This window comes from Tenrec ecaudatus, chromosome 4 (assembly GCF_050624435.1).
Source record: "Tenrec ecaudatus isolate mTenEca1 chromosome 4, mTenEca1.hap1, whole genome shotgun sequence".
Lineage (NCBI taxonomy): Eukaryota > Metazoa > Chordata > Mammalia > Afrosoricida > Tenrecidae > Tenrec > Tenrec ecaudatus.
In genome coordinates, this window is record NC_134533.1 from 155600140 (window position 1) to 155614826 (window position 14687).

At 45.6% G+C, this 14687-nt stretch overlaps 1 protein-coding gene across 2 annotated transcripts in view; it reads right to left on the bottom strand.

Moving 5' to 3' along the window:
- Nucleotides 1-14687, bottom strand: part of VEPH1 (ventricular zone expressed PH domain containing 1) — a 273698-nt gene that overhangs the window by 233614 nt on the left and 25397 nt on the right. For both annotated transcript variants that reach the window (XM_075548875.1, XM_075548874.1), the window contains exon 2: nt 13656-13871. In XM_075548875.1, the coding sequence (XP_075404990.1) occupies nt 13656-13871 (216 nt within the window). The remainder of the gene's footprint in view (nt 1-13655; nt 13872-14687) is intronic.

The following is a 14687-nucleotide window of genomic DNA, read 5'->3' on the forward strand; positions in this document are numbered from 1 at the left end:
AGGCAACTATACTTTCCACATTTTTAATATTCTCCAAATGCTGAGAGTTCAGGACTTTCAAATCCTTTTCTCAGGCTCAAGGATCCATCTGAACCATGAAGTGTGGTACATGGTATCTCACAACTCCATTTGGTACCCGCCCCCCACTAAGGTTGAACATTCTGACCCTGTTCCTTGATGGCAACCATGTGCTGATACAGCAGCTGCACTTATGAGGTCCTGTCCTTGTAGAGTCTCTGACATCACCTCACCATGAACGTGGCCTGCAGCCACACTCATCTGATGCTACGCTTTGCACTTGTCTGGACCATCTACTCCTCGCTGGTGACTTTAACTGGGTCTGACGGAACTAAACCATTACTGATATGATGAGCTATGAAGCTGGCCCTAGCTTCAGAAGTCTGAACTTGACCTGGGTCAGGCCACACAGAAATGTTTGTGTCCATGGCAGATGCCTGCCCAGCCTGTTGAAGTACTCGCCACATGAGGACTTTGTCCAGGCCAAGTTTAGGGCTCCCCTAGTACATTATCCAGAGGTACATGCACACACAACACCCTCCCTCAAAACAAACCCATTGCTTGAGTTGACTCTGACTCACAGTGATCCCATAGGATATGCAGATGATGCCCCAAAGGGTTTTTGCAGGTGTGAATATTTACTGAAGCAGACTACCACATCTCTCTCCCATGAAGCGGCTGGTGGGGTTGAACCACCAAACTTTCAGTCAGCAGGTGAGCACTGTGCAGCGTACTTTCAAGACTTGTTACCAGGACAGAGGGAGAGCTATTCGTCATCAGTCTGCTCACTCCTGAGCACAGAGCTGAGGGAGATACTAAGGGATATGTCATTAGGACACGGAGTCAACTGATGTTACAAACACTCCTGCCCAACAACTGAATACCCGTCTCTGTGACTTCACTGCTCTCAGGTTATTCCAACTCAGGGCACTCCTGTGTAGAATCCCCAAGGCTTTAACTCTTTCAGGGAGAAGAGAGTCTCATCTTTCTCCCTCCGAGCAGTTGGTGGTTTTGAATTGCCAGCCAGGGGTTAGCAATCTGATGCTGTGATAGTTACATAATATAGTGTCAATTTGAGACTTATGAGTGAAGGAGTGGAGTTTAGCCTGTCAATCAGGTCTCAGTTTGATGACCTTATTTGGTGATGACCGCGTTTGGAGGCGCTAAGGAGATAAGTAGCTTGCTGAAGGTAGGAGACAGATTCACTCTCTATGAGACATGCTTGCTGACAAGACACATGCAGCTACATGAGAGCCCTGGAGCTGAAGGAACCACGTGGAGACCCATGCCAGCACTGAGATGCCTGTACCGCCACTGGATCCACAAGACTTTCCACCCACTGGCCTGTGATCTTCCTGTATTCGGTGTTATTGCATGTGTTACATGAATCTGAAGAGGACTTTGTAGATTGGTATCAGACATATGGGCTAATATTGGATGTATGGACTTGATCTGGACAGGGCTGGGGTGTTTTCTCAATATTCAATTGCTCTTGTATATAAGGCTCTTTCTTAGACACACGTGAGTGTCTCTGAATGTGTTTCTATAGTCCACCTGGGCTGAGACAGAGGCTTACCCAACAAGACCCCCAGAGCACCTCTCCTCCTGAGCAGTCCTGCTTCAAGGGGCCCAAATAACAGCCTCGGGCTGATGATCTCCTTGGGAACACACTCTTCAGGCAGGCCGTGTTTAAGAATGCCAATTGAGTTAGCCATTTCCTCAATAATAATCATCATCTTCTAGTTCTACTTCTTTGACCTGACATTCCCAAAACACCAAACTCGTTGCCATCAAGTTGCTTTCTGCTAATAGATGCCTGGTGTGCTCTAGTCCTTGGTGGTTCAAGTGGATTGCTATTGACGGCCAGTCTAAGAGATGGCAGTTTGCACCACATAGGGGCACCACTGAAGAAAGGCCCTGAGACCCACTTCTGTAAAGATCACAGTCCAAAACTCTGAAGGAGCAGTTCTACTCTGTGACATGGGGGGGACCACTATGCTGTCACATGCAAGCTGCTTTAATTAGTGGTGGGCCTTCCGTCTCATCTATTCAGGATTTTTGGGTTGCATCTATAGACAGGCATGTTCCCCTTATGTGTAGTTTTTTCCAGTTTAACTTTTCAGTGGCTCAGCCTTGTCCCTCTCATGGCTATTCAGAGTCCCGACATCGAGAGGAGGTCACCATGGTCAGAGCTTCCCACCAAAGAATGCCATGCCCAGCTTTATTTTATTTATTCTCTGCCTTTAGCCATGGACGGCAACCCACTGCTACGAAGGCACACATCTCCACTAAGAGGACACATTCTTTTCTATAACTTACTGAGAACCCAGAGGTGTTGGCATTGGGAAGAAGTACAATGTAAGCACTCCCTACTGGTGGTAACCACAGACAAGGCACAGGGAAAGACAAATGGAAATCAACGCTCCCAAGAATGGGTTGGCACCGTTGGTAAACTAGCACTGGCCAACACCAATGAAGGAACCATCTGCCTTAACCGATCCCATCATATTTCTTTCATAACAAGTTCAGATACTCTAGAGAAAAATAGCGGCCAGTTAGGAAAGTCTCAGAAGCGTGGTTCCAAGGAAAATGTTTAAAATCCTGATATGATCAGGTGGGAGCCATGCCTGACCTCCTCCGGCTACACAAGGGGGACAGGAGAATCCAACTCGACAGGAGGCAGAGGGCAGACGTGCCTGCACCTTTGTCCCATTCTGACACTTGCTGTTCTCCAGCAGCACTCGAAGTTCTGCTGGGTCTGAGAAACAGCCGCAAAGCCGCACAGAACTAACAGACGAGACTGTGGATGATGGGGTTTATTGGATACGTTAAAAGGTTTTAGGCCAGAATAAAGATATGTTAAGAATACAGTTCTTGTGGTCACAGTCTTTCTCAGCCATTCTGCAGGCATGTTTCTCTCTCTCTCTCTGTCTTCTGATCCTCAGCCTCTGAGTCACACAGCTTCTTGGTCTCTTTCCTACTTGAAAAAGTGTTACCATGCTTCTTTAACCTTGAACAATGCCCAAGGAGCACCCCACTCTGCAAGCCAGCCTTCTGCCTAAAAGCCTACAACTCATTCTGGGCTGTGGGAAGCCCAGCAGCCCGTCTGGTGGTCTTGGTGCCTGCACTGCCACCAGCACTTCATCCAGGGTGACCAGCGCTTCCCCACTTCATGGGTGATCTCACCAGGCCTGCACAGACTTGAGCGGTGGTTCTTCTTTCATGATGGCGGCAAGCTTCTCTCTTCTTACTTCTGAAATGGCTCCCTTTACAGCCAGCAGAATGCCTCAACTGACCCATCCCTGGACGAGAGTCCTCCCACAGCTCTCCCTTCTTTGCACGTGCCCTTCCCGTCCTTCGGTGGGAGTGACAAAAACTACGAGGAGAAGAGCCATTCTAAGTAAGTATGCCACAATTCCCCGAATGGATACCATCATTATTTAACAACAAAAATGCCACCACACCGCTTTTCTGTTCTATTTCCACAAATGTCGTGTGGAAATCTTTCAAATTCCATGTTAAGTGAAAGCATTAACCAAAAATACAAATCTTTCCTATGGACACCAAGGGACTGCCCCCCAAGGAGCTCCATCTCCAGTGGCCAGAGTCCTTACTGTGTGTCAGGAAGATAAGCATGCATCGTGTGGGAGGCTACCAGGTGGCTGGGAGGCAGACATGGGGCACAAGGACTTGGCAGATACTGTCCAATCTCCTTCCAACAGTTAAGCTTCACTTTCAAGGACAACAAAAGGGATTGGTAGTGCATTAGGTCTCAACTCCACCGTGGAATTATTTTATCTAATGGCACACATGCAGAGGGACGATTGTGTTGATGATTTCACAAATGAGGTTTTAAGAAATAGTAGCAGATGTTCATGCCAGAGCCCATGCCAGACCCTACCCCTCAGTGCAGACGTGAGCATGTCAGGATGTGGGTCGTCTTACCTGCAGATCGGTGCGCAGTGAACAAATTCATTGAGATGCCCAGTGAAAATAAAGACCCGTGTCCAGCTCCAGGAGTAAAACAAAAGGGCTTTGTTCGACAGATGCCAAGAAGTATAGTTCGTAACTAGATTCACATCAATTTGAGCCTTTGCGGGAGCGTCTCCTTTTAAAATGCACTTTGGGCACGGTTCCCAGTGTTTTGAGATAGAAAAGAATAAAGCGTTTCTTAATCTGATGTCTGCGGTGATAGCGACCCCAAAGCTCTTCACTCTCAGGCCTGGGACTCAATGAAGAGCCACAACAAAGGGATGGGTAGCACACCGGACGTGACCCGTCGTTTGCTTACAGTAAGAGTCCCTGGCTGACTCAGACAATATCATCGAGCAGAGAGTCCAACTAATGTGGGATTCATATCTTGAATGATTGGTTCTTAGCAGCATGGCTATACATACCACAGTGGAATGGCTTTTATACCTACGTTTTCCCCACAGGGAATAGGGAGCAAAGACCCCTGGGAGGATAGCGGTTAAGTACTTGGCTGCTAAACCCAACAATTGAGGCTCAAATCCAACAATTGCTCTAAACACAACAACAACAACCTCACTGCCACAGCAACTCTGCAGAACATGCTAGGAGTTACTGACCTGTGAGTTTCTAAGACTGTAACCCTTCCCCAGTTAGAAAGCTTAGACTTTCTCCGGAAGAGTGGCTGGTGGTTTCAAACAGTGGACCTTCAGATTAGCAGCCCAGTGCATAACTACTCTGACCAGTCATCTGAGGGAGTAAAGTCTGTCAGTCCTGTTCTCCAAAGATTGGAGCCTTGCAAACACTGCTCTCTCTGTCAGGGTTGCTGCGAGGCAGATCGCCTCATGGTCCTGCTGCTGCTGCTGCAGTCAGGTGCCATGGACCTGGCTCCCACCCGGAGCGCCCACGTGTGCAACAGCACGAAACCCTGCCCGAAAGTTCTGTGCCAGCTCCATAATTAGTCTTATGTTTGGGCCCATCGACGCAACCACTGTGTCCACCCGTCTTCTTCAAGGTCTCCCTCTGGTTTTGCCACCCGGCTAATTTACCAAGCATGATGGCCTTCTCCAGGGACATCTCCAATGGCACTCGGTTTAATTTCATCAGGGAGCAAGTCCTAGGAAGTTAGATTGTGCTTCGGTGTTCTCTTAACCTGGGCCTCTATGTTGTGGGCATGAGCTGAGGAACAAGGACTGGGGTCCACGCAGGGAAGAACATTTCCGCTCCGGAAGCCCGGGGCCAGCACATCTCCTGAGCTCATGTTTTATCTTTTCACTCAGTAACTATTGTTTGAGCACCTATTATATGCCAGGCACTGGCCTACCCACTGGGGATATACTTGCGCATGAAATAGACTCTGTTTGGGGGAGAGAGGAGATGAGCAACAAATAATGGCTTATAATAAAAAAATTCAGTAATGAATCCTTTAAGAGAGTTTTGATTGCTACTTTACTCGCAGGTGACAATAATACCAATCAAGATGTGTGCAACTCTTGGTTCATTCTGTCCTCACAATAACCTCATGAGACAGCTTCTGGGATCCTTCACCTTTTACAGGTGAGCAAATCAAGATCCCAGAGCAAATCAATGGTTGAATATTAAACGTCTAAATGAACACAGTCAGGACATGCTCTGGAAACAGAGCGAGGCGCTTTGCGTGCAGCGCCAGGCTACCCTGGCATGGGACTCTTCACACAGCAGTGGAGTGTGGCAGGGAGAGAATGGACCGGGACCCTTGCCCTGGCACAGAGGGGCCCGTGGACAACTGTTTCTGACTTCAGTGGCAGAGTCAGGGGTGATTTCTCTTCCCTCCCCACGCCCTCTCTCCTGGCCACACAGCCGTAAAACATGTGAGCCGACAGACGGCTGAGCTGATGAGGGGCAGGGCGCAGACCTGCTAAGGGCTTTGGCTGGGGACGAGGCCTTCACTGCTGTAGGCAGCAGAGGCGGCATGAGATCGGCTCTCAGTCACTGTGAGGCTTGGGCTGTGGTTCTCGAGTTTTATTCCAGAAACTCAACCATGTTGACTGACTTTTCTTCAACTTGCCCCAGGCTTGCATTTCTTATGAGTGTCAAGGGTGGCTTTTAAGAAAGGTGTATTTTCAGTCTCAGGATTTTTCCAGTGGCAAAGAAATGGGTAATTCATGGGGTACCTTGTTTTGAAGAGTTTTGCAAACGTTGCTTAATTTTTAAAATTGAATTGGAAGGCTTGTGGCAGCTCTGCATTGAGCAAGCCTATTGGCATCCTTTTTCTTGTTCCTTTCGATTGTTGAGTGGAGAACAAATTTGCTGTGTACAGAACTACAACAAAACGTTTAAAAGACGAACAGAAGCCATAGAAACGTTTACTGTGTACAACGTTGTAAGATGTTTAAAAATTAGGGGTGGGGAGGGATCATGGGGATGACACTAAACGGACCATCAGCTTCTTGTCTGGGGGGGGAGGGGGCCTGGGGGCAGGAGGCAGCCAGTGCGGCTGGCCGAGAACCTGCTCTGCTGAGCTGCTTGCACCAGCAAAAGACCACAGTGTGCGAGAAAGATCAGGCTGGAGCCGACTTGGCAAAGGAGAGCGGTCTTCCTGCCCTGACCGAGGGGAAGGGCGGGGCAGGCCAAGGCCAAGCTGGAGGTCCAAGGGCTCAGGCATGGCTTCCTTTTTCAAACAGCATACGCTCACTCTGTGCCTCTCATATTTTTGGAATTATCACACCATTTTTTCTTTTGTTACATATCAGTTTATTGGGGCCGCATACAGCTTTTATCACAATTCATCCATCCATCCACTGTGTCAAGCACATTTGTATGTTTGTTGTCATCATCATTTTCAAAACATTTTCTTTCTACTTGAGCCCTTGGTATCAGTTCAGTGTTTTCCCCTCCCTCCTCCACCCTCCCTCCCTCATGAACCCTTGATAATTTAAAAATTATTATTTTGTCATATCTTGCCCTGTCTGACATCTCCCTTCACCCACTTTTCTGTTGTCTACCCCCCAGGGAGGAGGTCACATGTAGATCCTTATAATCGGTTCCCCTTTCCAACCCACCCTCCCTCCACCCTCCCAGTATCTCCACTCACACCACTGGTCCTGAAGGGATCATCCTCCCTGGATTCCCTGTGTTTCCAGTTCCCGTCTGAACCAGTGTACATCTTACACTGATCGATGTCTCCATTCACCCACTTTTCTGTTGACTGTCGTCCCCTGGGAGGGGGTTATATGTAGATCTTTGTGATCAGTTCCCCCTTTCTATCCCCCCTACCCCTTCCCCTCCTGGTTTTGCTACTCTTGTTATTGGTCCCGCGGGGTTGACTGTTATTCTTACAGGATTTCAATCTTTTCTGGTACTGCTATTGCCCACTTACTAGACTGCAATGTAGTGTAAACATAATGTTTAGATGCACTGAGAAACCAAAAAACTTGTGTGACTTGCTTTGCGATATTTATGTTTACAAATGCGAAGAGGAGAGAGAGCCAGAGGGGTTTGTTCGAGCACGGGGAGGGAATCGAAGTCATCCCTGGATCTTCCATTGGAAGTCAGAAATACTTGGTCATTTTCTCCTCTGTTTCAGGGGAAGGGCCCACTGTCCATTCTTCTTGATTCTAATATTTGTATCTATTGCTATTCTAGAAGTGAACCCACACTGTCTCCAAGGTATGCCTACAGTCGACTCCATAGGAAGGTTGGTCAGAGGAAGCTGTTAGGTCTAGATGACTAGTTTGAAATAGGTACTTTGAAATAGCGTCTAGACCATAATTGGTCATAATGGCCTCTTCATGTATAACTCCTCCTCAACACTACCAATTAGAAGTACTAGATTTTAATTGCTTGATGTCTAACTGTATTCTCACTTCCTTATCCTCTGAGATCAAACCACAGCGCAAACCAAACCCACTCTCAAGTCCCTTCCCATTCATAGTGACCCTACAGAGCAGCGGTTCTCAACCTGAGGGTCGTAACCCCTGCTCGAGAGGGTTTCCAAGACTGGAAATGAGGACAGGAGCAGACACCTTAGCTTTCTCCCATAGAGTGGCTGCTGAGTTTGAACTACTTTCAGGAGCAGCCCAAGGCCTAACCCACAACACTACGAGGGCTCCTTCTACGAGCACAAGGTTAGAGTCATTTGCTAGCTGGAAGTCACTTGTAAACAAAATTGAGTACTACTAGACAGTAACCCTACTAAGTAAGCCCTTTACATGAAATACCACCTCTAACCCTCAACAAGAAGCTCTGGTGCCATCGTGGTTACACACTGGGCAGCTAACTGCCAGGTTGGTAGTTCGAAGCCATCGGCTACTCCGAAGAAGAGAGATGGGGCTTTCTACACCCATCAAGAGTTATAGTCTTGGAAACCCACAGAGCCAGTTCTACCCTGTCCTATAGGGTCGCTCTGAGTTGGCATGGACTTGATGGCAGTGAGTGAGTTTTTAACATTGTTATCCCCATTTTACAAAAGGTAGAGCCACGGCTTAGGAGAGAAAATGACGGCCAGTCTCTCCTCTGTAAAAACCAAGAGCTGCCTGACTCTAAAATCTCAAAGCCGAAAGGTATCTTACTATTCCTAGTTCTCGATTTCTCTCCGTGAAGCCAGAATGTGGGCCAAGGTGGTGATCTGCTGCAATTCTCTGTGGTACAGGCACAGGTGAGAGAGGTGTCTGAGGAATCAGGCTGTGCTGGTAGAAGCATATGCCCCAAGGCGAGAGAAACCGGAACTCTACAGTGCGGGCCACACACCTGTGCTGATGGACAACCCAGGAGGGAGTGTGGGGTCTAGAACTGTGTGAGCTACCTCAAGGCAAAATGGCGAGTTGTAAATGGATGGACCAAGACAAGGAGGAATTGAAAATCATTGCTAAGCAAAAGAGGAACGGCTTGAGGCAAATTTGTGTATAAATTTAAAACAAAGGATGAGGTTTGGCAACAAAAAGAAAAAGGGAGAGAAAAGAAAACCCTTTTTTATTTGAAACACATTTAGTTTGGCACGACAGCAAAGTTACCAGAAAAAGAAACCCAGTGAAATGGCAATGGTACAGAAAGAGCAGCCATGAGCCGACTACGATGTTGGGGTTGCTTATCACGGCTGAGTAGGGGAAGCAATCACGCTTTTGTTCTTTTCATCTTGTTCAAGCTACAAATGCTGAGCTCCTGATTCTTCAAAGTTGGCCTACTCTTTTATGTTCCTGGGAGAGAGAGAGAGAGAGAGAGAGAGAGAGAGAGAGAGAGAGAGAGAGAGAGAGAGAGAGAGAGAGAGAGAGAGAGAGAGAACTGTAAAGCATCTGGATTTCTACCTGGTTCTCACAAGACCCTAAATTACAGGTAGTCCGAAGTCATCCTTCCAGTATTTATTGCCAGCCAGAAAGTTCCACGTAGAAACGGCTGAAAGTTCAAGGCAGATGCAGCCTGCACTGCAGCCTTGCTCATGGTGTCTGGGGCTGACCACGTGGGCCTACGATTCCAACGTTATCTGTAGAAGACGCTGAGCATGACTGATGGGTCAGTTTGCCCTTGAAACTTCTCCCCTCTCGTGATCAGCATTGGCCTCCTCCTGGGACACACAAGGGACACCCTGCGCTCAAAGGCCAGAGTAGTGGCCTTTTCAGCAACTCATTTGTTCCCCTCCCCCCCAGCAATTTAGCCAGGGACTTTTTTCTGGTTCCCATGGTGTCAGCAGGAAGGCCTGCTTAATACTATTGAATGATGGATTGTTATAAGATTTGGAACAGCCCCCCTCTCAATAAAATGATTAATTAAGATGAATAAATAAAACGGTTTTGTTGTTAGTATCCATCTAATCTCAGAAATATTACACATCATCAATTTATAACTGAACTTATTACATATTAGCCTATGATTAAAATGGATAATAAACACGGCTAAGGAGCATGGTGGGCTGCAGGGTCAGCAGTAGACTACTAATTACAAAGTCGGGTTCAAACCCACTGTCATGCATTTGAAGGAAGATGAAGCAATCTGCTCTTTGAAGGTTTGAAATCCTCTATGGAGGCTCTATGAGTCGGAATGGATTCCACGGCATATTTGGGAAAGGTTCTCCATGGTCTACTGAGGAGGTCCGAAGGGGAGGGGCTGACACCGGGAGCTATCCCACTTGATGTCATCAGCCCTACCGACATGCTTGCTCTGTTCCTTTTCAGAAAATCAGTCATCTTCAGGAGTTGTCTCTGAAAAATCTTACACGCTAATGTACACTGAGTCGTGGATTATCAGTAAGTTTCACTAAGTAAGGTAAATCAGTAAGCCAACTAAAACTTTCTTTTTATTTTTTTGGAGGGGGTGCCTGGATATGAACCAAATTTTTTATTTGTTAAAGACTTTTTATTTCCCTTTTAACTAGAACACCTTAACTTTTTAATTCCCTTTCAACTAGGATACATACCATCTTATCCAGTGTGATAGTTACATAATTTCCTGCGGTGGAGTCTGGCCTGTCAATCAGATCACAGCCTGATGGTGACTTCCTGTGGGTGTGGCCTTCTCTTAAGGAGGGTTCTGGGAACTACCACCACCACCCCCTCTCTCTTCCCTCACCTTTCTGCTGGTGAGGCCCTCTGATTCTTCTACTGCCATTGGTTCCACACAACTCTGCATGCATTGGCTATGATCCTCCTGCATCCTGCGTCATTACACGTGGCTGTATGAGGCTGCATGAGGCTGAAGAGGGACTTATGGACTGGTATTGGGTATATGGACTTAATCTGGACTGGGCTGGGATATTTGCTGGATATATAATTACTTCTTGATAGAAAGCTTTCTCTTATACATGCATGCGTGTGACTGAATTTGTTTCTCTAGTCAACCCAGCCTAACACATCCAGAATGAAACATTCTTTTTTTCCCATTCCGCCCCACTTTTAAAAACAGAGGTGAAATACACATAACATACAAGTAACACTTTAAAAGTGTGGTATTTAGTGTATTCCTACCGCAGCGTAACCACCACCTCTCCCAAGTTTCAAAACTTTTAAAAACTCACCTCTGTCTTTTGTATTTTGCTTTTTTTGTTGCTGTCTGTTTTTATTGTGGCAAAATACATATAAAATAGAATCAGGGTTTTTTTGAAGCCTTTTGCTTATAATTCTCTGACTTTTATCTTGTTTCACAGATCTGGACTTTTGCATAAGCTGTTTTATTTCTGCTTGGAATGTCCATTTGATCATCTGTCGAAACTTCTCACTATTCATAATTCTCTCCAAACAGATGTTCCACTCAGAAAGGCTGCTCTGCCTTGACACTGATTCTGGCCACCAATGACTGCTGCGCACCTGGCGCAGGATTAGTGCAATGCGAGGTATGCTAAAACACACACTGGACTTATAAGGCCTACAAAGAAAAAAAGAATTCAGATACCTCAATAATATCTACATGGATTACATATTGATAATTTCTAATGTATTTGACTTAAGAAAATACACCATTAGAATGAATTTAATCTGTTTGTTTCTACTTTCTTTTTTCCAAAGGTAGCTACTAGGAAATATAAAGTTACATACGTGGCTTGCATTTGTAGCCTGCATTCTGTTTCTATTGGATAGTGCTGCCCCAGTGAGAGGCGATTTGTGAGATCTTCCTGAATGGAGAATCATCCTGTTTCCCCTAACAATATATCAAGAACGTACATCATCAAGAAAATCAATTGATTGTGTTAGTCTAGGTTGACTAGAGAAACAAATTCAGAGACACTCATATATGTATAATAAAGAACTTTATACCAAATAGTCATTGGATATTAAGAAAACATCACAGTCCCGATTAAGTCCATAAATCTGCTATTAGCCCAGAAGTCCCATTCTAGTCCATAAATTCCTCTTCAGACTCATACAGTGCATGCAATGATGCCAAATGCAGGAAGATCACAGGCCAATGAAAAGTCTTATGGATTCAGTGTCAGTGGAAGCATTTTAGCACTACTGTGGGTCTCCATGTGCTCCTCCAGCTCTCGGAGTGTCTCAACAGTAGGAAAGAGAAGGGGAGAGAGAGGTAGAGAGAGATTGAGATAGGGAGAGATAGATAGATAGATAGATAGAGAGAGAGAGAGAGAGAGAGAGAGAGAGAGAGAGAGAGAGAGAGAGAGAGAGAGAGAGAGACCCACCTTTTCTGATGGCAGAATCAAGAGAGAGGAAGTTCCCAGAATCCTCATGAGAAGGCCATGCCCACAAGGAGTGATCATCAGGCGGTGACCTGATTGACAGGCTACACTCCACCCCTTCATTAGCTTATCAAGTTGCCATGGAATTGTGTAACTCTCACACAGACATATGAGCTCGTTAGTGCTTTCACTCTCCAAAGAGGCCTGGTGGCATAGTGGTTACGCACTGGGCTGCCAACTGCAAGGTCAGCTGCTCCTTGGGAGAAAGAGGAAATTTACGACTCCCAGTAAAGAGTCAGAGAAACCCCTAGGGGCAGTTCTACCCTGTCCTATAGGGTCACTCTAAGTCAGAATTGACTTGATGGCAATGAGTTGGAGTGTTAATCTTTGGTCAGTCTTGTTGCATTTCTCCTTCCCACCTCTTGACTCCTCTGTAACTCTCAAGTGTGGTGGTGTGTGCAGTCTTGGCTCAGTCTTTGGTACAGATGGACTGTGTTCCAGCAAAGCCTGGACAACTGTGCAAAAGATGAAAGCAGGAGAAAGGCAAGGAAGCAGGGAAGCCAGCATTAGTTTCCGTGCACAGTACCTGGCACTTCAACCCTAACCACTGTTTTCCAAACAGCTCATTGGGACTCACGTCCTGAGATTTCACAGTCACACAAGACAATGCTATTGAGAGTGAGGAAGGGCAGGGGAACTCCATAGTTAAATTGGATTGGGCAGCTAATCCATTTTCTTTATTGAGTCTTTTATAGTTCTTTCGGATGCCTTTTGTTTTAAAGCTTTATGACCGCCTAAAAATCAGGAATAAATTGAAAGCCTTGTTCTTCACCTTATTTTATGACAGGATTCCTTTTTTTTTTTTTTTGCGAAATATCAATCACATAGTGTTTGGTGAAATTTACCATAGATACTGTTCATTTAATCCACTTTTGACAGGAGGATACTACTGGCTTAAGAAGTCATGTGATGTCCCCAGCATTACACAGCCGGCACAAAACTCTAAGTTCATGCTTGCCCCCAGAGGAAGGAAGTGAAACAGGGTCGCAATACAGATAAATGTATACTTTAAAATGATTGACTCCTTCCTTCTCCGTATCCCAGGCTCACTGCCCTTAACGCTTGGTTTCCTCCCTGATCTTCAACAAGAGGTTTCTTCTTTGGAATTTTCCAGTATTCCTCATTTGGGTCTTGAAACACATTGCTTTATGATTTGTTTCCTTTGTCCATGTCTTAAATCCACAATTAGATTAAAGGGCGAGGAGATTTATTATGGGGCTTTTACGAGCCTTTTACACATTAAAGGAAATTCTGGTATGTTGACGTGCTTAGCATTGTGTATAGGAGCTAATGTTAGGTTTCCTGCCTCCTTGTCCTTCACAAGGTATTAAACATTATGAAGCTTTCTGACAGCCCATAGGGGGAAATCGAATGCAGTGTTCTCCACCTTATTTGTGGCATTTCTTTGAATGTATGTCCGACTAGACACGGTGGTTCTTAGTTCAGAAATAAATATTCAGGTAAGTTGCCAAGCCAGTGCCAAATAGCCTGACACCACACACTGACATACCTGTAAAATGCAGCTCGTGATATCAGATGCGATTTTTGCATGGGGAGAGTCTTCTTCTTTCCCGGAGGACCTCAGGTTGTGTTCCAAGCAGGAGTCCCAGAGCCCCACAAGGGCCTTGGCATGCTTCTCGATGGACTCTGTCTCTCTGATGGCTGTTGTGATTCGTGTGACACAGATTTCAACCACTGCCTGGTCGTTACTGTTGGTTTGGTAATCCTGTTGGGGAAGAAAGATCTTTCTGTTAAATAATACTCTAGATAGTTATCGGTTTTCTTTCTTATTCTTTATTTTTATCTTTATATTATTATCATCTTCTTTCCATGTTGTTTTGCTTTTGCTTTTATGGTTTCTGTGGGATTTCCCAGTTTGGGAGGCACAGAAGGAGCAGATGCATAGAGACAATAACGGATGCGATGGTTTATCGGGGACGTGGGGTGGGGGAGGGGGGATTGGGGGAGCAAGCAATGAATGCTGGAGGAGGACGGGAGCACTAGAACTGATTGTGATGATGTACATGCAACTCTTTTACAAATGACTTGACTCTGGAGTGCATGTATATGCTATGTGAACACTAGAGAAAGAAAAGTACTGAAAACTGCCCAATCGAACTTGACCAGTGGCTACCGCAGGTGAAGGAGGAAGAGTTTTTCCTTAGGGGCCCTGAGTTTATGGTAATGGTGGTGGAAGAATTTGGAAAAGGATATCAATAATGGTTGTACACATGAAGAATGTAATCAATGGCCCTGAATCATACACGTGGAAGTTGTTGAATTGGAGAAGGTTTTGGTGTCTGTATTTTTGTGACAATTAAAACATAATTTCATGAGTAACAATGAATACAAAGAAGAAAATGTTCTAGAATTTATTTTGGTCATGATTGCACAACTCTTCTTGCTATGAGCGAGCTATTGAATTGTAGGACATGTGGATGAAGTACCAAAAAACCTGTGTGTTTGATATTTTAAAAGCTGTCCTTCAAAAGGCTGGCACAATATAAACTCCATCACTTAGTAGAGGCATGGGCCAAACTCT